Here is a 26,817-nt window from a genome sequence, read left to right on the forward strand (position 1 = left end):
ATAACTTTTCACTATCCCTAGATCCTATTTGGGAAGGACGGGGAGGTTCCGGGTCTCTTTGTCAAAACTAGAGGCCCACCCGCTTCATAACAAAGACGTCTCTCACACTCGCGCAACTACGATGACCCCTCGAATTCCGAATCCTACTTTCTGGGCTCTGAATCGGATGCAGGAAACGTTTATGCAGGGAGCCACGATCTTCGTTCCTGGGTCGAACATGTCATAATTTTTTTTAATTCATTGAGTTTCAAGGCGTCTTCACAAGAAGCGTTGGATGAATTTCCTCGAATATTAACGGATTGTTGCCTCAATGCCGTACCATCCTCGAAAATCTGCGCGTCTTCCTGCTCCTGGAGGATAATTATCAACTGCGGAGGTTATTCTGCCCTCATTTCAGCTCAAAGACCCCCCCTCTTTTCATAATCGATATTTACTTTCCTTTGTTCGCTCTTATGCTACTTGTACCACCCCTCCTACATGCTTGAGCTAGGAGCTTTCGAGCTAGCATCTTGACTCGAATTGACATACCGGACATTATGGACAATGCTAACCTTCCGCCGATGCATGGTATGGGAGTGGCGATTTATCTCATATCGCTGATATTTGTGGCTTTTTCGGTTGCGACTGTAGGTCTTAGAACCTACGTGCGGTGGTCTGAGAAGTTACTTTGGTGGGATGACGGATTGATGCTTTTAGGACTGGTCAGTTTTTACCCAGGTCGAAACGACGTCTTAGCCTTACTGACAACAATGCACTAGATTGTCTTTGTCGCCCAGGTCGCTATCAGTTGCAGGAGTGTTTACTTCGGTGTCGGCTATCGAATCGAGGATCTTACCGATTATAAACGTGCACACGCCAACAAATACTTGACGATATGGATGCTACTATACTCGGTCTGCCTGCTCTCGGTCAAGAGCTCCATCTGTATAACCGTATTGCGGCTCAGCGAGACACTGAAATACGTCCGATTCTCGATCTACGCCTTACTAGCGTTATGTGTCTCGGCTTCCTTGATCTCTATTATAGGGGGTATCACCCAATGTCGTCCTGGTTCGACTGATGGAACATGTTCATCCTGGGATGCGGTCTATGGCATTGCTTATACTACTACGGTCATAACAATTATTACTGATATAGCGTGTGCTATATTGCCTGCTATAATTCTATGGAAGACACAACTAAGATTGAGAACCAAGGCATTGGTTTGCATCCTCCTGTCTTTTGGTTCCTTGTGAGTTGATACTTATACCCACCCTTCGTCATTCTCTATCTAATGACATCCGACCTCTAGTGCTTCCGTCTGCGCGATAGTTCGTATGCCGCTCATTAAATACTACGGGGATCCACAGCTACTATGTAAGTCTATCCCTCAAGAGAGTCAATCGGCAGCCGTGTGGTACTAATGCGACAAACTCGTAGATTATGTCGCGATCGTCATACTGTGGTCGAACATCGAAATCGGCGTCGGCCTCATCGCGGGCTCCATCCCAGTCCTGCAAAGATTGATCATGAGCCGAATGAAGAAGCAGAAAATACCCCACTCACCGATTCCTGTAGACTTGGTGACTTTCGGAAGCACTCCGGTCAAGACGCGCCGTCACGTAGGGGGCTTCAACAACCCGACCGACACCGGCTTTAGCATGGTAACAGTACACGCGAGCCATCCTTCTCGGGATTGGGAACGACTAGATGATGACTCTAGCGTTGGCACATGTGTTATACGTACTGATTATACCGTTGATGTTGATATTGAATAGTCGGAGGTGTCGGTACGCCCGCTAGCAGGTGAACAAAAATGAAAACGTGAAATGAGAGATGTAAAGTAAAAGGGGTTCTGTTACACAAAGGCGCAAGCTGGCAATGGGAGGTTGTTTTTGTAGAATATTACGTCCTGGTCGGTTTAGAAGACACATGGACTCAAGCTCGAGTATCGCGAGATGGGGTGGATATCGTGTATCCCCTTATCGCTGCCTCTTGGTCTAATTTAACTATTATTTCAATGCTTCTAGATGCAATCTTTTTCTTTGCTATTATTATACAGTAGTAACCACCTCCCCAATTCTATCGTAATTAGAATATGTTGATACGTCGCTTGGATCGCCCGTCCAGGCGTACTCGACTATGCGTGTGTTATCTCCCTTCCCGACTAAGCAGTACACTCTTCGAGCGTGGCTGGCCACAATTGTCGAGCGGTTCTTGCAATCCGCCAGCGAGGCAACCTTGTTCTTGGCCAAAGTCCAAGTATCTCCCTTATAATACGTCAACTGAACACCATCACTCGTAGCTGGATCAATCGTAAGAACCTGGAAACCTAGGGGCTCGGGCCAATTGGTGCTTGTCTCATTGAATCCGGTCGAAAAGGCCGCAATTGCGGTATTAGGTCCGATATCGCGGCCGACATATTGTCCGTTAAATTGACCATCGCCATTTATCATCTGCGCTAAGGCGCTGGTCGTCGCTCGGTAGAAGACGTTCATGCTCCTGTGACCGTTGGTGGTAGCGGCGGCTACATGCGCTTGTGCTAGGGAGCTGTTGTCGGAAGGACCTGATAGGCCGTTCTGGATGACATCGTTGTCGCTCGTCCATCCGTCGCTGGCATTTTGATAACTAGCTTGCCTTACGCCGTTCGCCGTCTGCCAGTAGAGGTATGTGTATTGGTTACATAGATCGCATTGCTTTCCGTACGAGACGAGCGAGGATCCAGCAGTAGAAATATAACTGTTTCCGGCTGCCGAGTCCACCCAGTTCGCAGCTGGGAGAGCCGTCTGTGTTGATATACCCTTATCGCCGTTGTAAGTCATGGCCTTGATGGTGGAAAGACCACCGCTGTCTGGTAGTTGCCAGTATATGTGGATATCACGGCGCTGGTAAACATTAGCATTCCGTTCAACTCCTTCATCATCATGGAGTAATTCCTTACCGAGTTACTATACGCAAATACGTCTAGCGCCAACGAAGTTCCTTGTCTTACGCTATCCAAACCCAGATTGTTTGTTGTGCCGTCTACTATTGGCGACACAACCCATTGCTTATTAGATGAGTTCCATGCCGAAAGGTAGATGGCTTTGTTGTTTAACTGGTAGGCCACCAGGTAATTCTCATTTCCCAAACCGTCCGTGAAGTTGGCGGTTGCGAGCTTTGTGTTCGCGTATAGAGAAGTATCGTCACTCGTTGAACCCGCCGCATCTCCATCGCCATCGCTCGAATTAGAGCTCGAGGAATTCCGTCTTCCCACTACCACACCTGCGGCAACGCCCGCTACTACCCCCACAATAATCACCACAGCCGCTGCGATTATGCCAAAGAATATTTTTCTTTTTATTCCACATATCCTCCTTTCCGCACCGGCTGCGGCGACCGCTTTCTCTCCTGTCGCTGCCTCGGCGCCAGGCACGTAGACCGGCTCGGGAAGCGTAGTATCTATTACCGCACCATCCTTTTTGGGAGCATAGCTGCCGACGACTTCGGGGTAGTTGTAGTGTTCAGTCGCCTGATGGTTTACTTCTGGTAATTGTGTCGTTTCTGCGTAGTTGTTTCGAGTTTGCGCTTCGGTATCCACCTCTAGAGTGCTATACTCGTATCTATCCGTCGAGGAAGTCATGACTGCTTAGGCGGACGACAGCCCTCATCTGTCGCAACCAGGAATAATAACAAAACCGATAGGGCGCAGTTTAGGTACAACAAAACAGAAAAAGAGAAAGGAAAAGAACGAAAGAATTCTAGGTGAAACTTGCGAATAGTAAAAGTGGTCTGCTCGTGCCATGCTAATAAGCACCAAAGCACCACATTCTCGGCCGTCGTGTTTTCGGCGAATGGAAACTCAGCCTGGCTACGGATTGACCCTGTCGACGGACTAAAATAGGCAAGTATTTACATGTGGGTAGCGATACCATGCTAGCGGTTCGCCAGTTGTTGGGCTGTGCTGGGATTCCTTGACGCCAAGATCCCGTAACTATTCCATTGTAGCACTAGCTGAATAAAGATTATAGGGCGGAGTGCCTCGAAGGATTCGCAGGCTAAGAGTCTCAATAATGCATAGATTAAGTACTAGGTCCTAGCGACGTAATGTGTGTAACAGATTATTCACCGTACCAAAGCCTAGAGGCGCTTCCAAAAGACCCGTAGTGGCCTATCATCAACAAGGAGATATCAGGCCGTGTAGTGGCTGGTGTGATGCTAATATATATATAGCAGTGATTACCTTAGGTAGGTAGGTATCTAGTTGAGTAACCTGCGACTATCCCCAAGGCAACTTAGTAGTATACTAGTGGGCGCTATGTGGATGGACATTAGCACGGTTCGGGTGAATTAAATAATGAACGGCCCGCTAGTAGCTATTAATATGCTGATCGAGATAATAAAAAGGCTCTTATTACCGTATAAAAATCCCATAATTGATTGATAATAATCAGTGAAGGACTCCCCTGGCTAGCTCTCCTATATTTTTGGGGAGCACGTGCTCCATTCCATGTTCATTCATTTTTAGAATCCGGAGAGTAAAATTGCCGATGATTTTTGTCCACTGCAATATAAATACCGCAAATTTTATAGACAATGTGTATCCAGGTGTCTTATACTGCATCTGACGGGACTGATGGTGAATACATATATGACCCCTGAACCCCTGCGAAGGAATACACGAGTAACTTGAATGTGAGATTTTAATATGAGAATGGCGCACAGCGTGGTATAATCACGCTTACTCTAACTTGGTATTTGTATAACGTCTAGACTCTTCGATGACTTCTTGTATGCCACCATCTCATGAAGTGCGCATAAACTCTTCGATTTACTGCAACTGCGCCGCATCTGAGAACCGTGCCACATACGACCTGAGATAGCCAATAATGTTCTACAGTCATACCCCTTTTGGGTAATGTTGAACCAACATCCGATCGAGTGATAACTCATCTCGATTTCCGATCGTGTTGGGAGTTGGTTGAGAAAGGCAGCAATGCAGGTGCTTACACCCACCCATTCCCCTGCTTCAAGCAGGTATACACTTAAATACACATGAACTGTATCATGAAAGGTAACCCCACGGCTTCGTGCTTTTTATTCGCACTGATATTGTTATATTCAACGGGACCTTAGGGGATCGTAGAGGTTATGAGACGTCCACCTTAATCTTGACACCATCATTAGACTCGCTTACAACAGTAACTTTAACACCCCATTCTGATGCAGTATAGGAACTCGTTCCTTTAAGACTCAATACAGCATCGTTTAACTTATCCCCAGAGCACCCGTTCGATCTCGGCGTGGCGTCCAATACACGAACAGGGCCTTCCCCTGAGTTGACGTTTGTAGAGACTGTATAAAGGAGGACACCAGTCGCACAGGACGCCGCGTCAAGCCCACTCGTTGAGCGTACTTCCGCTACCAACACATTCGTGGCATTATGCTTGATAACTACGGCTTTCGAGCCGCCCTTTTTCTCTAAAGGGGTTAATGTATGCGTGGTCGAGCCCGTCTGCGCGACACAATCGATTTGCTCATCCAATAACCAACCCAATCGCCACTTATCCCACGCGAAATAATCGGGACTTGGTCCACTATATCGGTGATACTCAGCTTTATTTCACTCATTTAGGTCATTCGTGGTTCTCACCTAATCAATCCCATCAGATCCCAGCCACCAATAAACAAGCCCGTCGCCCTACCGTCAAGGGGGTAGTAATCGGGCAAGCACATTGTATGCCCCGTCTCATGGTTCAACACAAGATACTTCCACGCTTCGTACGCATCATAACCGAACGTCACCGAGCTTTTAGCGACATGTGTTCCGGCACGGGTCTTAACATCACCCATGAAAGTTGGAGAAAACGAAATCGCGGCGGCGTTTGCCGTTGGCACCACGTAAAAGACATCAGTCGGCGGGATAGTCTTCCCGTATGCATCCAGCGCATCTTGGATATACTTCTGGTGAACTTGATACGTCAGACCGCGGTCCCACTTGTAGCTCGCCGCGGTGACTGGCATCCGGTAGAAGCGCGAGGTGTCGGCGGTGACGTTAAGGCTTAGCGCACCATACGAAGACGTCGTGTACCATTCTGCGGCTGCTGGTAGGAAGAAATCGTGTAGACTCTGAGTGGTCTCGATCGCCGGTTGGTCGCTGAAATCCACGAATATCATGAAGGCATTTAATGTGCCGACGCTTGGAGCGCAGTTCTGTTCGAATCCGAAGCCGGCGCTTAGGTCGATGTTGTTGACTGCGGCTACTTTACAAGCTGATGCATCTGCTCTTGGAATGATTGGGGTTGCTGCCACTGAAACGGATGCTATGGTTGCGTAGCATGCTAACTCCCGCACCCAAGCCCGGAGTGATCGCACGGGATCAGACATTCTGATCTGATTGGAATACGGTCGTGATTGCTAAATAGGAATATTAATGTGGGCGTACACACATCTTGCTTATATGTAGCGCGCTTGTTTATTTCAGCCGGATTGTTATCTACACCGTCGTCGGGGTATCGTGCCCCTTTTTCTTCACCTTGTCACCTTCCCAGATCGGAATATGCGGAGAAATCGATGGACGCATGATGGCCCCATTCTCGAGATCTAAGCTTATCTATGAGAAGCGATCGAATGGGCTTGTCCTCAATTGATACAAGATTGGACGAGACGGATGTAGCCGGAGATTCTGTTAGATACTCGGTCAGCATTTAACCGACCCCTATTTGGGAGAAACACGAGTCGGCTAATTGTAAAGCACTTAAGGTACCGTTGGTTTGAATTATAAGGCAGTAGGGTATCACTATATGCGTTTTCAACATGTTTTAGGGGAAGTATCTGTAAATGCCTAGGTGCCTTACTCACCTCGTCACGTGATAGCCTTGAGCATCACCACCCTACGCAAGACTCGTACTTGATAAGCCATTAAAGTCAATATTCGGTTTTCTTTTTGACCAACCTTTTTTGTTTGGGTAAAGTTAACAATGGGGTTAATCTACGCTATATAGGAGTTAGTGTTATATGGGTTGCAGTTGAAGAGAACATCTGCTGATGAACTCTTGGATCTGGACTACATCGAACGCTGGTTCGGCACGGATGACTAATACTCGCTACCCCTCACTATGTGAGGCTCCAACATTTCGTAACTCTGGAAGCAGGGTTTCTAGGGGTCCTTAGAAGAGCAAGATTTCGGGCTCGGGAATCTGAGTGAATGCGAAGGTTGACACCCAAACAGCCAATATGAGGAAGAGGTCGCAGTACCGCACGGCAGCTCAATATATCGTGCTGTGAATAGTTACATTGTCTGTTTCGGCAAATTTCGGAAGGAGAAGAAGTGGTTCTAATTTTTGATCATTTTCATGCAGAGAATCGGGATCGTCCGATCGAATTGTATTATCTAAGAAAGCCGCTTTACATAATCCCTTACATAAGATATCTCGGTGGATTCAGTAAGACGCTTATATAAACACTGGTTTCGTAGAAAGGCGACGTAGTTCACGATTTTGAGTCTTGAAAATGGATCAAAAAGTGTATAGATACCTAGGTAAGTTTGCGAAATTTTTATTTGTGTCTATTTCGAAATTCTAGCTATCTTTATACATCTTTTATGCTGAAATCCTTTGGCGAAATTCATAGTTGCCCGCTAAATCGCTAATCGATTTGGATTTCGGCACTAACGGCACTATAATCCACTGTAACTACAGGGTGCTGAGCGCTAAATTTAGGCCATCCCTCCCTCTCGTGGTTACAGCGCTTGAAATAGCCACTATCATCGCAGTTAGTAACCCGCTAAAAGTGGTTTCGCTACAGCGCATTGTTAGCGCACTCCCCTCCATATTCCAAGTTATTAGTGCCCCTATAATGCTAAAACACTGCGCTGAAAATGCTTAAAAGTTAGGTAACTGAAGCACTGATGCTTTCGCGCTGTATCCACCATCGTTGTCGCTTTCTTAATAAATGTGAGCCATACTATTTTATACATTAAAGAATATTATCATTCTTCTAATGGAAAACTTGGAATGCATTTATTTTGCTTTGAATTCATGAGGATCATACCTAGGTAAACATCGCGTGGAAATTCATAAATGCTATGAGTGACACAGAAAGGCAAAAAGGAAAAGGGGGGTCGTAAACGTCGGGGGAATATGAGGAAGCACAGTAAGGGGATTTGACTCGGCTTAACTCGAAATAGATGGCTTCCACTTCTTATTGCAGAACCAAACAGCCGTGATTCCGACAATCTCCAGACAGAAGAACATGGCAGCCATCTCATAACCTATAGCAAACTTAGGGGCCTCACCGCTGGGGTATGCAAGAAGTATTCCCCACGAAACCATAATAAATCCAAACGTTTCGACTATGCCGATAACTATAAGTCGATGTTCGTTTGAAAAGGAAAGGGTTTCATTGATGTAGGTCAAGATCAATGCCGAAGCGCCCAATTGACCGTGAGCCAAAAACCACCCTACCATCATTGCGATGTGGTTCTTCTCAGGGTATATACTGAGAATGATGCAGCCTATCACGGATATCCCTGCGGCAATAACGATGGAAGGAGTGCGCTTCCCAATGCCGTCGCTCAGCCATGCGTATATCAATGTCAACGCAATTTGTAAACCATATGCCCCGGTGGGGATGAGATTCACTTGCTCGACTGTGTAGAGACCCGTGCCCTTCAAGTAAATCGTGAAGTAATTGTTTACCCGTTGGCCCAGTAGCTGCGAGGCGAAGACAATTGAGAATAGGTATACCGGCCACATCTTGAAAATCTCGCCCGCTATCTTCTTGCGGAGCTTGGCAGGGGGTTTGCGGCCCACCTTATCCATGCGAGCGATAGCCATGGCTTTCTCTTCTGGTTTTAGCCACTTCGCTTTGGAATTGACCGGGCTGTCGGGAATAGCAAGGTATCCGAAAACTGTTACGGGTATGGTGATGATACCATCGAAGATGAACAGCCACTGCCAGGCAGCAAGGCCATTTACTCCATTCATACTAGAATAGAGGCCCGCTTGAAGGTAGCCGGAGAATATCTTCGCGGCGGCTGAACTGGCGATGAAAATTGCAGATCTCTTGCCGAGCTCTTGAGGTGTGTACCAGTTACCAAGTAGCGTAAGAACACCAGGGTACGTAGACGCCTCCAAGAAACCGATGACAAAACGAAGGGCGTACAAGACCCGAATATCTTTCGCACCAGCCATGGCCATGACGAGAAATCCCCAAATGAGCTCAAGAGAAGGTAGCCAGATCGATGGACGAACTTGTGTCATGGCAAGCTGAGAAGGGAGATTGCCAAGGCAGTATCCGATAGTGAACATGGTTTGAAGGAGGTTGTACTCTTGCCCAACCATGTTCAAGTCTTCCTTCATGCCTGAGACATAAGCATTGATGACCTACTACTTATTAGTAAGCCGGTCTTGTTTGAGATACAAGCTATTGCTCACATTCGTCTGATCAAGGTTCTTCACGCAGTATGCTGTGCAGACGTACGTCATGATCCAACAATCTACCTTACGGATGAATCTTCGCTCTTCAGGAGACTTGTCAAGTGAGTCCCAGATGATGCGCAGAAACTTCTTGGTAATGGTGTCCTTCTGGCGACCGTCACCTCCACCAGGCTCGGAAACATGAACCACGGCATCACCCTTCCCAAGAGACTCACAGTATTCCCGGGTTTCGACTTCAACCTTGACGTCTTCCATGGTGCTTTCCGGTATCGTATCACTATGGCAGAACCAAGACAGCCCCTGGAATTATTTCTGTCGCTGTTGGCACGGGGATGGCTTTGGCCTGTACTTGATTTGGTTTTGACGGTCAGTTGGCCGTCGAATTAATAAAAGTTTCCTGTTTGATCACATCATCCCGTCTTTGTAAAGAAAATTGACACTGGATGGTGCTTGTAAATCCTGCTGTTGTACAAGGACAACCATCATGAAGACATCTTATACTTGAATATTGGGGTGCCTTGAAGCCTTTTTTCCTCATATCGTCTTCGCAACTTTGTTTAAGTGACTGCCATTTTTAGAAAAGAATCAAGATGCTTCAAACCCAATAGGTGGGTTAGAGCTGCCGTGCTCAAGCTAATGGTGGGATGATTTGGCAGATTTTAGATTCATTAGATGATCCCGCTGTAATCAATATCCTCTCCGCGTTTTTAGTAGCATTATACTTGCCGGCAGGACGGATTGCACGAGGAAATGCTTATTACGTATGGGGATCGTCTTCCGGGGAAAGCTAAGGACCTGAGCACGAGGTGTTGTGTCGTACAAAATAGATGTCAAGATAGATCTAGATATATTGAATAAAATAGGCCATCTAGAACTTAAGTGCGTAAGGCGGAGTGACGTTGATTCTGCAACCCCCTTGACAATTCCCATTTTAGGCAATTCTTGGCGGGGACGGATGGAGTCCCAACTTTCCGAGGGTTTTCAGAAAGTTGGCGTGCTGAATGATCGTCATAATCGTATTTTTAGAGATTAAAAATGAGGGATAATATCGATGAGGCGGACCCTCATTTTTCGGCTCTCGAATTCCTCTGGAGGTTGCTCGGATTCCGCGTGTGATCTGTCGGAGTTTATAGATATTGGTGGTCTTATTAGTCAACAACACTATGCAAGAGGTTGTCAGGCGATGTGAATATCAATTTTAGGATTAAATTTCCAATATGAAGAAATAATGGATGATCGATGTGATGAATAGGTTGATGTTTAAGAAGAGAATTGAAGAAAAAGCAGAAGTATTACCCCTATTTTATGTAAGCAAAATATTACATAATGAAGCTCTGACGTAAATATGTCATTATGTCATCAACTGCTTATGTCACCTCGTACTTCTCTGCCTTCCATAATTCATGCCACTTCTTCATTATATAATCACTGTCTTTCCGACCTCTTTCCCCATCCACCATTTTCACATCTGAGATGTTGAACTGATTAGACATACCTAAAAGTGCTCGGGTATTTCCGATTCCCTTTAATTTTAGAAGGGAATCCTTTTATCCCCTTCTAGGAAATTGGGCATTCAAGATGTTTCCACCATTGGTCCTTGCTTTCCTGATCGGAAGTTAGCTGATGATCAAGATACCTCACCATGAGGATGACTAAGCACGATAAATCCGCCTCTTAGGAATTCGACGATAAACCCCTCCAATTCTTATCTCTGGATTCTACAATGATTTTTCGTCTAAGTTGCTTAAAATGACAGTTGAACAATCACCACATCTAACGATCCCTGTGATCGATATATCGGGATACGTCAATGGTGATTTATCTCGGACATCCGAAATCGTGAAGGAGTTGGGTTCCGCGTGTTGTACCCCTGGTTTCTTCCAGATAGTTGGACATGACGTCCCCGCCGAACTACGGAATCGCTTATTTGCCAAGGTCGCTCAGTTTTACGATCTACCGCAATCCGCAAAATCGGCTCTAAGCCGTGGTCTTTCTGCTAATGGTGCGCGGGGTTACGAAGCTATCGGAACCGAAATTATGGAGGGCGACTTCCAGGACCAGAAAGAGGGCTTCATGATAGGCCCCGAACTACCACCTGGAAGACTCCTTCAAGGGCCGAATCTGTGGCCTGATGAAAGTGAATGCGCCGGCTTTCGGTCTACGATGGAAGAATATTTCATCGCCGTGCGAAGTCTAAGCGTGAAGATGTTCCGCCTCTTAGCGCTAAGTCTGCGCCTCGAGGAAAATTACTTCGACACTTTCGTGGATAGTCGCGACTGTAAATAATCATGCATATATGTTTAGCCATGACGAATGCTAACCTTCCTACTATACTAGCTATTTCGATGTGCCGCGCACATAGATATCCGAAGGCTAGTGTTGAGTCGTCTAAGAAGTCTCGTGGAACGGGCGCCCACACAGACTTCGGCGCTATGACCCTACTACTCCAGGACGATAGTAAGCGATATCTTGCGCTGTTCCCATTTTAATATTAATGATACCCTAGTCGGCGGTCTTGAAGTTTTCCATCGGCCCAGTAGTACATGGCATGCCGTTCCATACGTCGAAGATGCCTATGTCGTCAATATTGGCGATATGATGGAACAATGGACGAACGGCCGATATATGTCAACTCTTCATCGCGTAATCTCGCCAGTCTCGGACAAGGACAGATATAGCGTGGTTTTCTTCAACGAAGGTCTGCTGGACCAAGTCATCGAGTGCATTCCGACATGTCTCAAACCTGGTGAAGCGCCCTTACATGAGCCAGTGACCGTAGAAGCCCATCTACGGAAACGTTATGGCGAGAGTTATGGAGAGCACAATAACGAAGGCCCGGATAAGTAATAAATCATGCATATTCGATAGCAAGGGGTACGTAACGTGAGTGGATGTAGCCATTTGGAGAGATTTTACGCGACGCTGTTGATATCATACTCGCAAGTATTACTTGATTAACTCCCGGATTCAGCTTGCAGAAAATCCTTTCAATATGACCAGTCACCAGACCAGGATATAGGTGGTTATACCGACAGCTTTGAGAGAGAGAAAGGAGCCGCGCAATTGTTGGCGAGCTCTACAGCCAGTTCAATGCACTAGAATATGAATCGAACAGCAATCTTCTCGGCATATTTCTTCTATCAGGTGGTTTGTCCATGTCCGACACAGAAGCAAAAAGTCAGCATGATCTTGAAGCTGGAGGGGTCGCGCTTCAAAACGTCGGCCAAGGAGCCGATCCAGACCCCGAACCCGAACCGCCTACCGCACTGCAAGCTACTCCCACCATTCGCCTTGCCCAACGCTCCGCAGAAATTATAGACGATGCCACCGCCACGATAGATATGACCGGTGACGCAGAGTCGCCTGGTTCCGCTAGTAGCCATTTTTCTTACTGAATTTGCACCTAGGTTGATACGAGGGGCTCCAATCTTATGAAACGCTGTGACTTTTATATCGACGTTTACATCTCACACTAGCCATGGAGTCGCTCACTGGGTATTCATGATTAAAGTAATGTTTTATACGCGGGCTGTCCCGTGAAGATGCGAGATTTATTAAAAAGAACTACGTCTATTAAGCGATAAATACACGAGACATGCTTCACAAGGCGTACCGATACTCTGGTCTCTCCTTGCCTCCGCTAACGTGAACCACCTCCCCACTCTCAAGCTTCTTATTAAGCCTTCGGAAGTGTTCCCTTAAGCCAAGACACAAGACCATGAACACAGCTTGGCAGCAGGCTACCGTAATAAGCGCGGGCTTATACACGGGCGCGTCCTGTGCTCTGAAAACGGCGGAGCTGATGATACCTGCGAGATTCTGCGCCATAAAGTTAAGGCCTAATCGGAATGCTCTTCCAGTTGTTGTCGTGGTGTTTGATGCCAACCAGACGGGAACGAGGATACCAGGGGTAAAGTTCCCGAAGATCAAGAGATAAGTGAGGAAGTACCCAACTTCGACATGCTTGACGAGGTCAAGAGTTGCGAGAAGGATCCATGCTAGGAAGGAAACGAACAGCGTTCCACAGGCGATAGTGGCACGTTGCTGGAGCTTGTCGGATATCCAGGTAGTTGCCAATTGAACGGCCGCAGCCACTAAGTTAGGACCAACAGTATAAAGGTTCGACTTAGCCGGTTCGACGGCGATGCGCTTTACGATGGTCTATTCAGACGTCAGTACTTCCATCCAATTTTGGTTTGATACAGTTGAACATACCGGCAAGAAATTCGAACTACTGGCCACGCCTACGCCATAAAGGAGGGGCATCAGAGTGAAGATCCAAGTTGTCCAGTCCTTGGTTTCTTTCTTCGCGTCTTCCCACCGGAAGTGCTTATCTAAGTCCTGCGAATCTTCTTCGAGACGTAATCTTGACATGCGCTTTTCCTCTTCCGAAAACCATCGTGACTTTTCGACGCTATGGGGAAGGATGATGAATAGTAGTAAGCCAACACCGACAGTAAGTGCTCCTTCTATTATGAACAGATCTGCTAACTATTAGTAAATCGACTCGTATAATAGGTCGTAACCCCGAGGATATGTGGATTTAAATTGGTGTCTTTCGGAGTTATCCGAAGTTTCGTGTAACTTACTATGAGTCTGTTAGCTCTCATTCGTATAGAATCGGAGGCGAATGCCGGTGACTTACCATTGCCAACCCTTTAGAGCCTTATCCCATTGAAAGACGGACCAAGCGATGAGTCCCGAGATAGCACCCGCGATAAACCCCATGCAACCGAAAACACTCGTTCGGAAGCTCAATTCTCGTCTAGTGTAGAACAAACTACAATAGAAGATGGCGCAAGGTAGAAAAGCCGCTTCGACAGCTCCCATAAGTATACGAGTCGCCAATATCCCACCGAAGTTCTTCGCCGCGGCCGAACACATAGCCATAGCACCCCAGCACGTCATAATGGTCGGGATTACCACCGCCGCATTGAAACGCTTTGACAGGAGTGTGAATGGCACGTTCATAAGGGCATATGGCACATAGAACAATATGAGGAGCAGCGAAAACTGGTTTCCGACCAGTCCGAGATCCTTCTCGAGTGTATCGGTCTTAGCATTTCCGAGATTCGCTCGATCCAGTGTATGCGTGAGATAGGCCAGAGCTATTCTCATTATTAGCTGACTGCCCATAATGTGTGTAACAGGAAAGGGGGTTGCTGCTTACCCAAAGCTGGCATCAAGATTAGGTCCGTCTTCCAGACGAGCTTCCTCTCGAGTGCCTTATCGCGAGATTTCTGGCTGCCGGAGTCGGACCCGACGGCCACGACGTTGGAGTCGAGCTGCTTTTCCTCGTCTGTCATGGCTACCTTCTTACTTCGTAAGACTGAGATACGGAAGGTCACCGATAAGGTAGTATTGGATGAACGACGACTGATCAGGAAATTCTTGGTAACACAAGGACAGCGCGTCGGCTATGTAGGTTATAAAGACCCTAGGCAGGTATACATGAGTGCTTCGGCCAAACCCCTAGGAATGCAAGGGCCCTAGATCCTAGCCACCGCCACGTGAAAATCAAGTTCCAAAGAGTATACTTGATTTGTCATTCCCAGCTCTTATTCTAGACTCTACAGACAAAAGACTAGTCGCCGGCCTCGCCCAGAACTTTTTCTAATAGTATAGAACTACTAGAGTTACGCAGCTGGATTACACAGAACAAAGCCTACCTCAAGTTAGATAACCTCCTACGCGCCATTACCATTATTATCTATAAGTTCCGAATGTGGAACCGGACTGGTTGCTGAGGACCTCTCATAAACATGCTTCTTATCATACGGCATCGGAGTATGGAAGCACGCCATCGCGCTATTCATTCAGGGATCGGGACCAGGAAACCATGCAGATTGTGACGGTGGGGGAGACTAATGCTACCAAGCCCGCCTTGAGCTGTCTATACACTATTCCCCACTCCGGCCGCGGGGGGATAATTTGATATCACGGTTTAAATTTTGAGAATAGTTTCTTGATGCTGTTCAAGATGAAATTTGCAGTTTTCACTTAAAGGTATACGGATTGAGTGAGCGTCATGGCCGAGCAGCAACCTACGACAGAGGGCATATCGCCAGCCAGCGACGAGCATGCACCATCGCAGACAGTGAATTCGGGTACTCCCGATAGGTCTCTCGTTGTTCATTCCCAGACGCAAAACTCCGGATTTTTTTCCAGGTTTCGCTATCACATCTTTGCCGCTGGCTTCGCATTCCTACTAAGTCCTCTTGCGTTCATATGGCCAGGTCAATCGCCCATTGACCCAACCAATTACGCAGAACGTACACGAAGAGTGCTCAAGTCGACCCCGTAAGTAGTCACAAACCTGGGATATGAGCTTCTACTAAAGAATTGATAGCTTAATTGACGGACACAATGATCTACCCTGGCAATTACGCATAGAATTGCATAATCGCATTTACGATGGCAAGGTAGATTTCACCAAGAGGCTTCTAGGCCATACTGATATCCAAAGGATGAGAACCGGGATGGTGGGTGGCCAATTCTGGAGTATTTACGTGGACTGTGATACTCAGCAGCAGCATTTCGAAGACCCTTCCGTAAGTTATCAGTGCACCAACAGGAAATGCAATTCTGACCAAGATTAATAGTGGATTGTGAGGGATACGTTAGAGCAGATTGACGTCGCTCGGCGATTTATTGATGAGCACCCCCAGCATCTTCAGTACTGTGACACCGCGGCTTGCGCCCGTAAAGCCTTTAAGTCTGGCAGGATTTCCAGCATGCTTGGTATTGAAGGCGGTCACCAAGTAGGCGGGAGCATTGCTAGCATACGGCAGATGTATAATCTCGGAGCGCGCTACATCACCTTAACTCACAATTGCGACAACTCATTTGCGACTTCAGCTTCCACTGTCGCGGCGGGTGGACCCGATGAGGGTCTATTCAAATTGGGATACGAAGCTATCAAGGAAATGAATCGACTAGGGATGATAGTCGATTTATCTCATGTTTCGCACCAGACAATGCGAGATGTACTGAGCGTTGCGCGCGCACCTGTCATTTTTTCGCATTCAGGGGCTTATAGTGTAACACCACATCTTCGGAACGTACCCGATGACGTTCTTCGCACTGTCAAGCGCAACAGAGGTATTGTTATGGCAGTTTTTGTCAACAGGTTCTTGCGGATGAAGGATCCCGACCAATCGACAATTCATGATGTTGTAGATCACATTATACATATCGCCGAGGTCTGTGGATGGGATTGCGTTGGCGTGGGAAGTGACTTCTCTGGAACACCGTACGTGCCAATTGGGTTGGAAGATGTTTCCAAGTTTCCGGACTTAGTTCAGTTATTGATGGAGCGCGGTGTAACTGACGAACAGATACGCCTGTTCGCTGGTGAGAATATTCTCCGCGTATGGTCCAACATCGAGAAGAGGGCGCGCGAGATACAAGCTACTGGAGAGAAACCTTCGGAGGAAGAATATGATGGCAGAGATTGGCACAAGGGGCTTAAGGATTCGCCATGGATGCTCAGGGGCAGTAGACAGAGAGCTGTTGAATCTGGTGCCAAGGACAAGCCATACATGTTCAACGTCGACGGCGATGGAAAACACAATCCAGCAGTCAAAAACGTGTAGACTAGGTAGGTAGCCCTAGAACTATAATGAAACTACCTAAGTAGTTTAATACCTCGTATTTCGTCGAGTTGAAGCATGTTTAGGTCGTGCATCCCGTCGCAGCCAATAGACTATAGACCAATGCAACCATCGGCTTAAGCCGAAAACCCCTACCTCGCCGCCATCTCGCACACGAGAATTCTCAATAGCAAATAAATTCCACGTGGTATAGGTGCCGTGTGTTAGGTCTCTACCGGCAGGATCCCTACCATCGGGTTCATGACTCCTGAAGTTATCATCATTCTCCACAATGGCGTTATCCCGCTAACACCGTGAACGTATGATATTTAACCCGCCAGTCTGGATACCCGGTCTACTGCCGGCTTAGACCTCCCGCTCCTCGGCAGGGGGTGGCCCGAAGTCGGTTAGCGCTATCCTACATGCGTGCACATGCTCCGGACTTCTGTCGCCCGCGAACTTGAGGGGTTGGTTTACTAATGAAAGCGCGAAGATAAGGCGAGGGCTCGATATGTTCTAGGCGAGAGTATCGGAAGGGCGGTGGTATGATATGGAAAACCCTGGAGATGTCGTGATAACGGAGCTATACTACGCAATTCATCTCCAAGAATGGTTTAGGGGGGCAGTATAGCATAGGTATCCAATGTTACCGTGTTGATAAGATATCACCACTCAGGAGGGGTACATCTCTCCGACTATCACATCGCTTTATACAACATACCCACGTGAGTTTGCTCAGTTATATGGTCGACGAATGAGCTTCATCAAGATGTCAGCATTAGAAGCGGCGATTTCATATTCTCTGAGATCCCTTTTGTATAGTATTGTCGCACTGGTACTAGGCATTCTCGTTTACCTTATCCAAAATGAGTTCACTCGATATCGAAGTAGGATAAAGAATCTTCCCGGCCCCCGCGGGTGGCCCGTCGTCGGGAACCTCTTTCAGGTAATAAGACAAAGAACGCCAATCCGCAACGCACTGTATCTAATAGAGTTTATAGCACCGTGAAGTCATCCCGGCGGAAACGTATCGAAAATGGTCTTTCAAATACGGACCAGTTTTCCAAGTCCAGCTTGGTAACACGACGGCCGTCGTGGTTAACTCAACACGGGCGGCCAAACAACTATTTCTGGGCCAAAGCCATGCGATGAACTCGCGACCGACATTTTACGTCTTCCATAAGAAAGTCAGCAAGGCCGTAACCAGTATTGGCACCAGCCCTTGGGACGATAGCTGCAAGCGGCGACGAAAGTTAGCCGCGGGCGCACTCAACCGAAACCGAGTCTCAGCTTATACACCGATCCTCAATCTCGAAGCTCGCGAGTTTTTGAAGGATCTGTATTCGGCGTGCCGCGATGGCGCCGTCGAGATCGACTTCCGCCCCGCTGTCAAGCGTTTCTCATTGAACTTGAGCTTGACGCTGAATTACGGGACCCGAGTCTCGAGCGTCAAGTCACTGACTGATGATCCGCTTCTCTCTGAGATCATCTATGTCGAAGGCGAAATTTCGAAGTTCCGGGACACCGGCAAAAATTACGCTAATTACATCCCCTTACTCCGGTATTGGGAGCCCATAGCCCAATTTCTAGGCTTGGAAGCACAACCGAAAAATCATGCTGCGGATATTGGCCGTCGCCGGTTAGAATACAATAATATTCTTCTAGAGAAGTTGAAGGAGGAGGTGCAGAGGGGCGAAGACAAGCCCTGTATTCAGGGGGCGGTGTTGCGGGACCCTGAGTCCGCGACGTTGACGAGGGAAGAACTTATAAGTGTTAGCTTGAGCATGATGGCGGTATGTCCTTTTTCCACAACATGTTTTGAATTTCGGATGAGTTCCGCAATGTCTAATACTTTAATGTGCAATAGGGCGCCGATTCGAACCAACCCACCCTCTCTTGGGCTTGTCTCCTCCTTGCGCACCGACCGGATATACAAGGAAAAGCTTATTCCGCGATCCGAGACGCCGGTGTCCTCGGATTATCTTCTAACGCTTACGCTTCGACGAAAGTCGAGTATATCGACGCTCTGACGAAGGAAATTTCGCGTTACTTCGTAGTGTTGAAACTAGCTCTTCCCAAAGCCACCTACACTGACGTAGCCTGGGAGGGTGCCACGATACCTGCGAATACACTTGTATTCTTGAATTCATGGGCTTGCAACCGAGGTACGTTACAATTCTAACTTCAACCGGTAATTCGGAATCCGGATTGGGTGTGCCATCTTACGCTGACTTCCCCCACTGTAGATCCGGAACTCTTCACCGAGCCAGACACGTTCGCCCCTGAGCGCTGGTTACCTAATGCTCCGAGCCCACATGCCCACCAATATGCCTTCGGAATAGGCGGACGCATGTGTGTGGCGTCGCATCTTGCCCACAATGCGCTATATACTGTCTTTTTACATCTAATCGCGCATTTCCGCATTTTGCCCGCTGAGGAGGAAACAGTGGAGGCGATTGATCCGCTCAAGGGGTTGAAAGGGATGACGTTTGTTGGGACACCGCGGGGTTGGCGGGCAAGATTCGTTCCAAGGGAAGGTGAAAAGCTAGCTACTTGGTTAGACAATCCAGATAGTTGAAGCTGGTAGATCAATTGCATTTTGGAAAAAAATTAAAATATTTTGATCGAGTATGAATCGTGGAGACTTTGAAAATACGCCTAATTTGCGGTATCTTTCGGACGCAAATTCGCCTCCACAACATCCTAATAATTGCATCGTGAAATTCGGCATATCAGCTAATAAGCGGACGGTACCACTCCCAACCGTCCTCCATCGGTTACTAGTACATTGCCATTGATGTAGGCGCCAGCTCGGCTAACTAGGAACAAGACCGCGCCAGCAAAATCCTCAGCGTCGCCAAACCGTTGTTCGGGAATGAGATTCTTCGGGATCTCATCTTGTTGGAATCTCTGTTGTATTCCCTCTGTCATTTCGCTAGGGTAAACTAAGTATTCCCCTGATTAGTGGACAAGGTAGAAAAAGAGTAGTTGGTTCGAGATGAACTTACTTCCGGGCGCGATAACGTTAGCTCGGATGTCATATGGCACTAATGAAGTTGCGAATTGCTTCATCATATGAATAACAGCGGCCTTGGAACTCGAGTACGCGTAACTGGCGAAAGGGCTTCGGTTATAGGCGCCAATACTTGATGTCGCAATGACTTGACTTTTCTGTTTAAGCCCACCGCGCTTGTTGCCCTCGTCGAGAAGTTCGAGAAAGGCGACGACGGTATTAAATACACCCACGGAGTTCACAGTAAACGTATTAGAAACCTCGGCAGCGTCAAAACCTAGAAGATGATCGCGAAATTGCGAAAGACTAGCTTGAGGTGGCAAGCCCGCCATCGTAGGACCCCCTACGCCCGAATTCGCTATTACCACATTGACATAGCCCACCGCCGACTTGATTTCTGCCGTAATTTTCTCAAGGTCTACTTTGCTGGTCACGTCACCTTGGATTGCGCGAATATTTCCATGTTTCTACAAGATTTATCTGGTTAGTAGTAGGACGCAAAGTCGCCAAGCAAATTCACATACGGCGGTGCTAATAGCTTTCTCTAGGACATCCTTTCGACGACCGACTATATAAACGATAGCACCATTGCTTTCCAATGCCTGAGTGATCATTAAACCAATTCCTAAACGACGTTTCATTAACAAGTTATTTATTTATGGGGCCGAATTGACATACCTGTTCCTCCTCCTGTTACAACGACGATAAGGCCCTTAACGTCGAAGAGATTATTAGGTTCCAGCGAAGACGAAGCCATTATTACCGATGTATGGATATCACCAGTTTTAACGTTATTGATTTCAAATTGCCGCTCAGTCTTAATAGCTGGTAAAGGAAAAGGGGTGGGTTTGGGTAGTAACTTATAGGTATTTCAGGTGGGTACCTGTACCTATAAGCCCTTCACTCATTCGCCTAGATACCCGGATAGAGACCTAAAAGTACCGAGGATGATCTACTTGCAGCACACCCTCTCGCTTATCTGACGCCATACCAACTTTATTAGCGCATTATTATAGGGACGACAAGTCCCCGCCTAGGGAGCTCTAGAGAGGTACCCAGGTAGCTAAACGGGCTAAGGGACTACCCCGACGATCTCCATCGTCTCGTCTTGAACTTCCCTCATACATCTTTTTTTCTCATCACAATGGCTTCATTCAATACCCGCCCGGGATATGGGTGACTTATAATAATTTTAAGGTATCAATGATTGAACGGAAAAGGAAGTCAAACCTCGGTACGAATTACGTCGGATTAGAGATCCAATGCTACCCTGACCACCAATCTATCCCAAGATTTCCCATCTATCATCTCCCAATCCTCACGATGGCATACCGTAAATACCCCGCACACCATGATGTCAACCCTGGAAGGTCTCATCGTGGACGGCGGGTGCAATATACGAGAATAACTAGCGACGCTGCGATGTGACAATAATCTGAATAGCCATGACTACCCGGAACCTGGTCAAGATGACACGCCGCATAGATCCGGCTATTTACAATTTATTTACAATCTCAAGCCCTTTATTTTTTTCGTGCGCGTTCATGTTAGCTAATCGTGATGACTCTCACTCATTGAAGCACCATGTTTCGTCACGATAGGGTGCTGGCTATCGGCCTTTTCACCTTATTGTTTTCTTGTGTTTCGTGCCAAAGTGATAATCTAGGGCTTAAGAATGGCTACCTTACAGTGAAAACGGCAAATTTCAACGCCAAGATCGTCCGCGACGCACAAGTGCTTGCATCGTTGAGTCCGAATGGTGACACGTTCGATTTCCTGCCCTTCGATCTAATATCGGATCGCGCCGGTAATGGCCAATACCATTGGGGCGATATCACATTCCGATACCGTGAACAAGGCAAGAAGACATGGATCGACGGCGACTCAGCAGCAGCACGGAAGCCAGTGGCCGCTCTCAAGACAAGTCCAGGATCTCTAGCGAGTTCAAATTTGAATGCCACCCTTCCTGCTACGGATACACTGAACGTCACACGTGAATGGCTAGACGTAGAGGGCGATTTGGGCCTACGCTTCACGATTGGAAACACGGGAAAAACTGCCTTGGAAATAGGCAGTCTGGGTTTTCCGGCCGAGTTCAATAGCATCTTTACCAACCGCGCCGCAACGGATACGCAGCGATTGTGTTCGTTATCGGATCCGTACATTGGTATGCACGCCGGCTACATCCGCGTGAGCCCCGTGCGCGGAACGGGTGCGGCCCTTGTCGTAACGCCGCTAGGTGACACTCCTTTCGAGGCGTACCGCAACCTAAATGAACCTTCTTACCAAGCTACAGCATATGGTAGCCAGACGTTTGAAGGGTTCTATGAATGGCAAGTTTTAACCCAGGCCTGGGCTGACTTGGAATGGGCGGGTGTCAAGCCGTGGAATGCACCCTCATCGAGGGCACTCCAGCCTGGTCAATCGTTACAATTCGGTGTACGTTTCTCAGTGGCTAAAGGCGGTGTTCGCGACATCGATGATACTGTCAGGAAAACAGGCACTCCAGTAGCCTTCGGCGTCCCAGGATATATCATCCCGCGAGGCTCGACATCACAACTTTTCCTGCAAGCCAATTCCAGCGCAATTTCGTTCTCCAGCGAGCCCGTAGAATCCCTAGCCTTCAGCGAGCTGAGCCCTAATTTGTACGGTATTACGCCATCACCCACATTTTGGGGCCGCTCAAGATTAACTATCGATTACGCGGACGGGAAGACGCAGACTATCCACTACTATGTCACGAAGCCCGGGGCAGAAGCTATAGCAGATCTAGGGAAATTCCTCACTACTGAGCAATGGTATAATGATACTTCAGACCCCTTCGGCCGAGCCCCTTCGGTCATGAGTTACGATTATGAGACACGCGCCATCGTAACGCAAGACCCACGCGTATGGATCGCTGGACTTAGCGATGAAGGAGGTGTCGGCGCGTATCTTGCTGCAACGGCTAAGCAGGCCATTCAGCCCAATGCCGATGAGGTAGCGAAGTTGGAGTTATTTGTTGATAAAGTCCTCTGGGGAACTATCCAGACAAGTGACTTCGCGGTTCGCAAGAGCGTCTTTTACTACGACCCCACAGCTGTTCCGAAGTATAAGTATAATTCGAATATCGACTGGACGAGCTGGACATCCTGGAACCAGGAATCCGCTTACGCAATTGATCGCGCGTATGACTATGTTCATGTTGCGGCGGCATACTGGTCTTTGTATCGCGTCGCACGAGCTTATCCCGCTCTAGTTAAAAGCCATGATTGGAAATGGTATCTCAACCAGGCCTACCGCACCATTATCCGCGGCATGCAGACCGACGTCGGGTATAACCGACTTGGACTCATGGGCGAGACGGTATTTGGGGAGGTCCTGACGGATTTGACAGGGGAAAGCCTCACAACGGAGGCTAGCGCACTGACGAAGGCCATGAAATCGCGAGCTACGCAATGGGATTCGGAAGAAGTCCCTTATGGAAGTGAACAGGCGTGGGATTCCACTGGTCAAGAGGGTGTTTACTATTGGGCGAAGTGAGTACCCTACATCCACCCGAGACCATTAATTGCTAATGAGATTTTTTCAGATATTTCGGACTCACAAATACAGCGACCAAAACAGTAAACAGCGTACTCGGCTACACACCCACGGTCCCACACTGGGGCTGGAACGGCAACGCTCGTCGATACTGGGACAACATGTAAGACTCCCTCTCCCTTCCCCCCTACCCCCTACCGTACCATCCACCCATCTAACCCCCTCCCCAGCTACGGCGGGAAACTCAAACGCATAGAACGCCAAATCCACCACTACGGCTCCGCCCTAAACGCCCTAGTTCTCCTCTCCGCCTTCCGCTCCAACCCCTCCGACACCCACCTCCTCCACATCGGCTTCGGCGGGACAAGTGGTCCGCTATCCAGTATCAACGAAGCCGGTTTCGCATCCGCGTCTTTTCACTCTTGGCCTGATACCCTGAAATGGGATGGTTATAGCGGGGATTACGGACCTGGGTTTTTGGGTTTGGTGTTGGGGTCTGGGACGTATGTTGCTGAACATGAGAAGTTTGGATTGTTGGTTTATGGTGGGACGGTGGAGGATATGGTGGGGGATGGAAGGGTTGAGGTGCAGGTTAATGGGGCGGTTGGGAGGCGTTTGTTTATTGGGCCATTGGGTGTGACGGTTACCTTGGACGCGGGGAGTGTGAGGAGTTTTAGTTACGCGGGTGATTCGGGTGCTATTTCGGTTGTTCTCACGCAACTTACTGGCGGCCCGAAGGCGGCGGCTGTGGTGCTATGGGTCGAGACTAATGATAGTAAGGTGAAGTATACCGTTTTGAGCCCGAAGGTCACACAAGAACGATTGGGATGGAAGATCCCGCTTTCGGCTGATGCTGATATAGTCATCGAGTTGAAGAGGAACTAGGTTTGGAAATAATGTGTCTTGTATGTAGGAGGGATCAGTTTACTCTCAATACCTAGGAATAATACACGAAGTTTTCCAATGGTAGCGATTGTGTTGTTGAACCTTCGAGATACCTGGCATACAGTTTAATGGTTGTAAAATTATATCCTCGACAGTTAGTCGCTCAAGAATTGATCACGTAACACATTCTTACGCACACAAGAACCAGAGCATATGTCCCAACAGGTACTTTTCACTACCACTGTGATTCATTCCACGTCTATTAGCAACGCCTTTTTTTTGCGTCTAACGTACAGTGGTATCAGTTCAGTTAGCCGTGTCCGCATCCATTCACATTTTCTTAATTTACTCCTCAGGGCCATCCATTCCTGGTCCCGGACCACCTTGTCTGCCCATCTGGCGTGCCTTCAACATCTCATCGCAGAGTAGAAGATTCGATGCAATACTCGAAGAGGATGCGATGCAGTTTCTCAACACCCTGAATGAATCGTAGACACCTTCTAATGTCGGGTCCATGGGTTGACCAAGTACTAGATCCAGTCCGACGACGTTACCATCCGCGTGTTCATCTTGAAGTAAAGCAACTGGGATAATGTTAATATCGGCTACGATTGGAGAGGAAGCAGAAATAATACTTACGTGCGTCTTGGATATCGTGACCGGCGTTAGCCGCCAGTGTCTTCGGAATAATCAGAAGGGCATCAGCAAACGCATCGACACCCCACTTAGCCTTGCCCTTGACCGTCTTCTTGAACGCATCGCTCTTTAGGTGAGCTGCGCAAGCGACCTGGAAAGCACCACCACCAGGAACCACGCTCTTGTCTACAATCATGTTGTATACACTGCGTAGACCATCTCGAACGGCATCCGTAATCTGTGTAATGGTGTGTGCGTTCGGGCCCTTAATCATCAAGGTAACGGACTTGGGGTCCTTAACTTCCTCGATGAACGTGTACTTCTCTTCACCTAACTGTTGCTCGTATACTAGACCAGCCCAGCCAAGAATATCAGGAGAAAGATCCTCTACACTATTCTGTGCGATACCGCCGCAAATAAGTTGAAGTCTCTCCATGTTCCTCCTCTTAGCTCTTCGAAGAGCAAAGATACCATTCTTGGCCAGTACGTCCAAAGAGAGGGGATCGATACCCTTTTGGTTGATGACGACGAAGCTCTTCTTGGGGTCGTTTCCGCATACTTCCTTCTTTAGCTCAACGATCTTCTTCAACTTGGCATCGACGAATCGGCGCTCGCTCTCGACTAGTTTATCGCGTTGCTCGGCACTGGAGTAGAAGAAGCCCGAGTTAATTTCCGACTTCTCGTATTCCAAACTGACGTTCATCGTCAAGATGAAGGCATTCTCAAGTCGCTTAGGCATATCGGGGTGTCGAGCACCGTGGTCTAGAGCCAGACCACGAATGAGCTGGGTATCTGAGGCGGTACGGTGCTGCATCTTCATAATCTCGACCATGTGTAAATCAGGTTTGGCGGGAGCTTGGTAGATGGCAAGGACGGCGTCGACAATATCGGACATTAGCTTTTGGGCGAGTGTCGCGTTGAGCTTAGTGGATAACGACGTTCGGGCGACGGATAGGAGGAGTTCTCGATCGACTTCTTTCGGTAGCTTGAATTCGTCTAGGAACTATAGAAACAGGTCAGAATATCAATCCCAATATTTAAAATGAGAATGATGTATACCTTTAAGGATTCGTTCTTCGCAATCTCAAAACCTTCTGTTATAATACGAGGGTGTAATCCTTCTGCGATGTATCTGTCTGCCTGCTTTAGAAGTTCTCCCACTAACAAAACAACTGACGTCGTTCCATCACCGCAAATATCGTCCTGCGCGGTAGCAGCTCGGGCAATCATGACGGCTGTAGGGTTCTGTATTTGCATTTCTCGCAATAGGACGTTTCCATCTTTTGTAAGTTTGATCTATTTAGTAAGAGTCGGTCAGTTGGAAGTCGTATATATCAAATCGTATCGTGGGCGTTTGTACCTGTCCAGAACCGTCTACCAACCTGAAAAATAAATATTAGCGACTCTTCTAACAAACGATATGTACGGTGAGTATATATACATACATCTTAATAGTCCCTAAGGGACCTAGGTTGGACTTGAGAACATCTTGTAGACCTTCACCAGCACTGATGTTGACTCGAAGAGCTTCACCCCGCCGCTTGCCTAGATGTCAATATTATTGTTTCCATGAAGAGAATATTGGTATAAAAACATACCCGAGATTCGGCCTTAGGGTTAAGGAGCTGTGCAGCAGACATTACGATCTAACAGAGAACAATTTGCTGCAAAAGGAAAAGGTAGGTGTCGGGTCAAAATAGTTGTTGATGGTATCGAGGGGCACAAATTAGAAGCACTAAAGAGATGGAGAGCTTTAACCTGGGGCCCCACT

The 26,817-nt window shown here is 47.7% G+C and overlaps 11 protein-coding genes across 11 annotated transcripts; 5 read left to right on the forward strand and 6 right to left on the reverse strand.

Moving 5' to 3' along the window:
• Nucleotides 1-457: 457 nt before the first annotated feature.
• F4822DRAFT_351166 (uncharacterized protein) lies at nt 458-1,895 on the forward strand. The gene is made up of 4 exons (XM_051455958.1): nt 458-701; nt 759-1,231; nt 1,292-1,356; nt 1,420-1,895. The coding sequence occupies exons 1-4, from the start codon at nt 537-539 to the stop codon at nt 1,755-1,757; spliced, it is 1,041 nt and encodes a 346-aa protein (XP_051311452.1). The 5' UTR covers nt 458-536; the 3' UTR covers nt 1,758-1,895.
• Nucleotides 1,896-3,682, reverse strand: F4822DRAFT_351170 (uncharacterized protein). The gene is made up of 2 exons (XM_051455959.1): nt 2,921-3,682; nt 1,896-2,864 (listed from the first exon to the last, which is right to left on the reverse strand). The coding sequence occupies exons 1-2, from the start codon at nt 3,599-3,601 to the stop codon at nt 2,034-2,036; spliced, it is 1,512 nt and encodes a 503-aa protein (XP_051311453.1). The 5' UTR covers nt 3,602-3,682; the 3' UTR covers nt 1,896-2,033.
• A 1,327-nt stretch (nt 3,683-5,009) lies between these two features.
• Nucleotides 5,010-6,873, reverse strand: F4822DRAFT_351184 (M6 metalloprotease). Its single transcript, XM_051455960.1, has 3 exons — nt 6,820-6,873; nt 5,612-6,643; nt 5,010-5,555 (listed from the first exon to the last, which is right to left on the reverse strand). The coding sequence occupies exons 2-3, from the start codon at nt 6,343-6,345 to the stop codon at nt 5,108-5,110; spliced, it is 1,182 nt and encodes a 393-aa protein (XP_051311454.1). The 5' UTR covers nt 6,346-6,643; nt 6,820-6,873; the 3' UTR covers nt 5,010-5,107.
• Nucleotides 6,874-8,132: 1,259 nt separating this feature from the next.
• Nucleotides 8,133-9,653, reverse strand: F4822DRAFT_438279 (MFS general substrate transporter; the record flags this gene model as incomplete). The annotated part of the gene is made up of 2 exons (XM_051462500.1): nt 8,133-9,344; nt 9,396-9,653. 2 exons carry the CDS (start codon nt 9,651-9,653, stop codon nt 8,133-8,135), a joined length of 1,470 nt encoding a protein of 489 aa, XP_051311455.1.
• A 1,164-nt stretch (nt 9,654-10,817) lies between these two features.
• Nucleotides 10,818-12,440, forward strand: F4822DRAFT_351211 (putative gibberellin 20 oxidase). Its single transcript, XM_051455961.1, has 4 exons — nt 10,818-11,676; nt 11,736-11,855; nt 11,905-12,272; nt 12,370-12,440. Exons 1-3 carry the CDS (start codon nt 11,148-11,150, stop codon nt 12,243-12,245), a joined length of 990 nt encoding a protein of 329 aa, XP_051311456.1. The 5' UTR covers nt 10,818-11,147; the 3' UTR covers nt 12,246-12,272; nt 12,370-12,440.
• Nucleotides 12,441-12,998: 558 nt separating this feature from the next.
• Nucleotides 12,999-14,704, reverse strand: F4822DRAFT_432537 (MFS general substrate transporter; the record flags this gene model as incomplete). The annotated part of the gene is made up of 5 exons (XM_051461669.1): nt 12,999-13,559; nt 13,614-13,882; nt 13,925-13,986; nt 14,044-14,506; nt 14,569-14,704. 5 exons carry the CDS (start codon nt 14,702-14,704, stop codon nt 12,999-13,001), a joined length of 1,491 nt encoding a protein of 496 aa, XP_051311457.1.
• A 276-nt stretch (nt 14,705-14,980) lies between these two features.
• Nucleotides 14,981-17,016, forward strand: F4822DRAFT_351216 (membrane dipeptidase-domain-containing protein). The gene is made up of 3 exons (XM_051455962.1): nt 14,981-15,698; nt 15,748-15,949; nt 16,001-17,016. The coding sequence occupies exons 1-3, from the start codon at nt 15,427-15,429 to the stop codon at nt 16,991-16,993; spliced, it is 1,467 nt and encodes a 488-aa protein (XP_051311458.1). The 5' UTR covers nt 14,981-15,426; the 3' UTR covers nt 16,994-17,016.
• Nucleotides 17,017-17,719: 703 nt separating this feature from the next.
• Nucleotides 17,720-19,568, forward strand: F4822DRAFT_445591 (cytochrome P450; the record flags this gene model as incomplete). The annotated part of the gene is made up of 4 exons (XM_051463395.1): nt 17,720-17,936; nt 17,992-18,783; nt 18,858-19,155; nt 19,237-19,568. Exons 1-4 carry the CDS (start codon nt 17,745-17,747, stop codon nt 19,566-19,568), a joined length of 1,614 nt encoding a protein of 537 aa, XP_051311459.1. The 5' UTR covers nt 17,720-17,744.
• A 19-nt stretch (nt 19,569-19,587) lies between these two features.
• On the reverse strand, nt 19,588-20,907 carry F4822DRAFT_413900 (NAD(P)-binding protein). The gene is made up of 4 exons (XM_051459082.1): nt 20,682-20,907; nt 20,528-20,628; nt 19,999-20,470; nt 19,588-19,935 (listed from the first exon to the last, which is right to left on the reverse strand). Exons 1-4 carry the CDS (start codon nt 20,758-20,760, stop codon nt 19,727-19,729), a joined length of 861 nt encoding a protein of 286 aa, XP_051311460.1. The 5' UTR covers nt 20,761-20,907; the 3' UTR covers nt 19,588-19,726.
• Nucleotides 20,908-21,123: 216 nt separating this feature from the next.
• On the forward strand, nt 21,124-24,517 carry F4822DRAFT_351353 (uncharacterized protein). The gene is made up of 3 exons (XM_051455964.1): nt 21,124-23,521; nt 23,575-23,688; nt 23,756-24,517. The coding sequence occupies exons 1-3, from the start codon at nt 21,588-21,590 to the stop codon at nt 24,408-24,410; spliced, it is 2,703 nt and encodes a 900-aa protein (XP_051311461.1). The 5' UTR covers nt 21,124-21,587; the 3' UTR covers nt 24,411-24,517.
• A 65-nt stretch (nt 24,518-24,582) lies between these two features.
• F4822DRAFT_351349 (chaperonin Cpn60/TCP-1 family) lies at nt 24,583-26,805 on the reverse strand. The gene is made up of 6 exons (XM_051455963.1): nt 26,645-26,805; nt 26,492-26,586; nt 26,407-26,428; nt 26,106-26,342; nt 25,050-26,049; nt 24,583-24,994 (listed from the first exon to the last, which is right to left on the reverse strand). The coding sequence occupies exons 1-6, from the start codon at nt 26,684-26,686 to the stop codon at nt 24,756-24,758; spliced, it is 1,635 nt and encodes a 544-aa protein (XP_051311462.1). The 5' UTR covers nt 26,687-26,805; the 3' UTR covers nt 24,583-24,755.
• Between the last annotated feature and the right edge of the window lie 12 nt (nt 26,806-26,817).

This window comes from Hypoxylon trugodes, assembly GCF_022578975.1.
Source record: "Hypoxylon trugodes strain CBS 135444 unplaced genomic scaffold F4822scaffold_8, whole genome shotgun sequence".
NCBI classification, from domain to species: domain Eukaryota; kingdom Fungi; phylum Ascomycota; class Sordariomycetes; order Xylariales; family Hypoxylaceae; genus Hypoxylon; species Hypoxylon trugodes.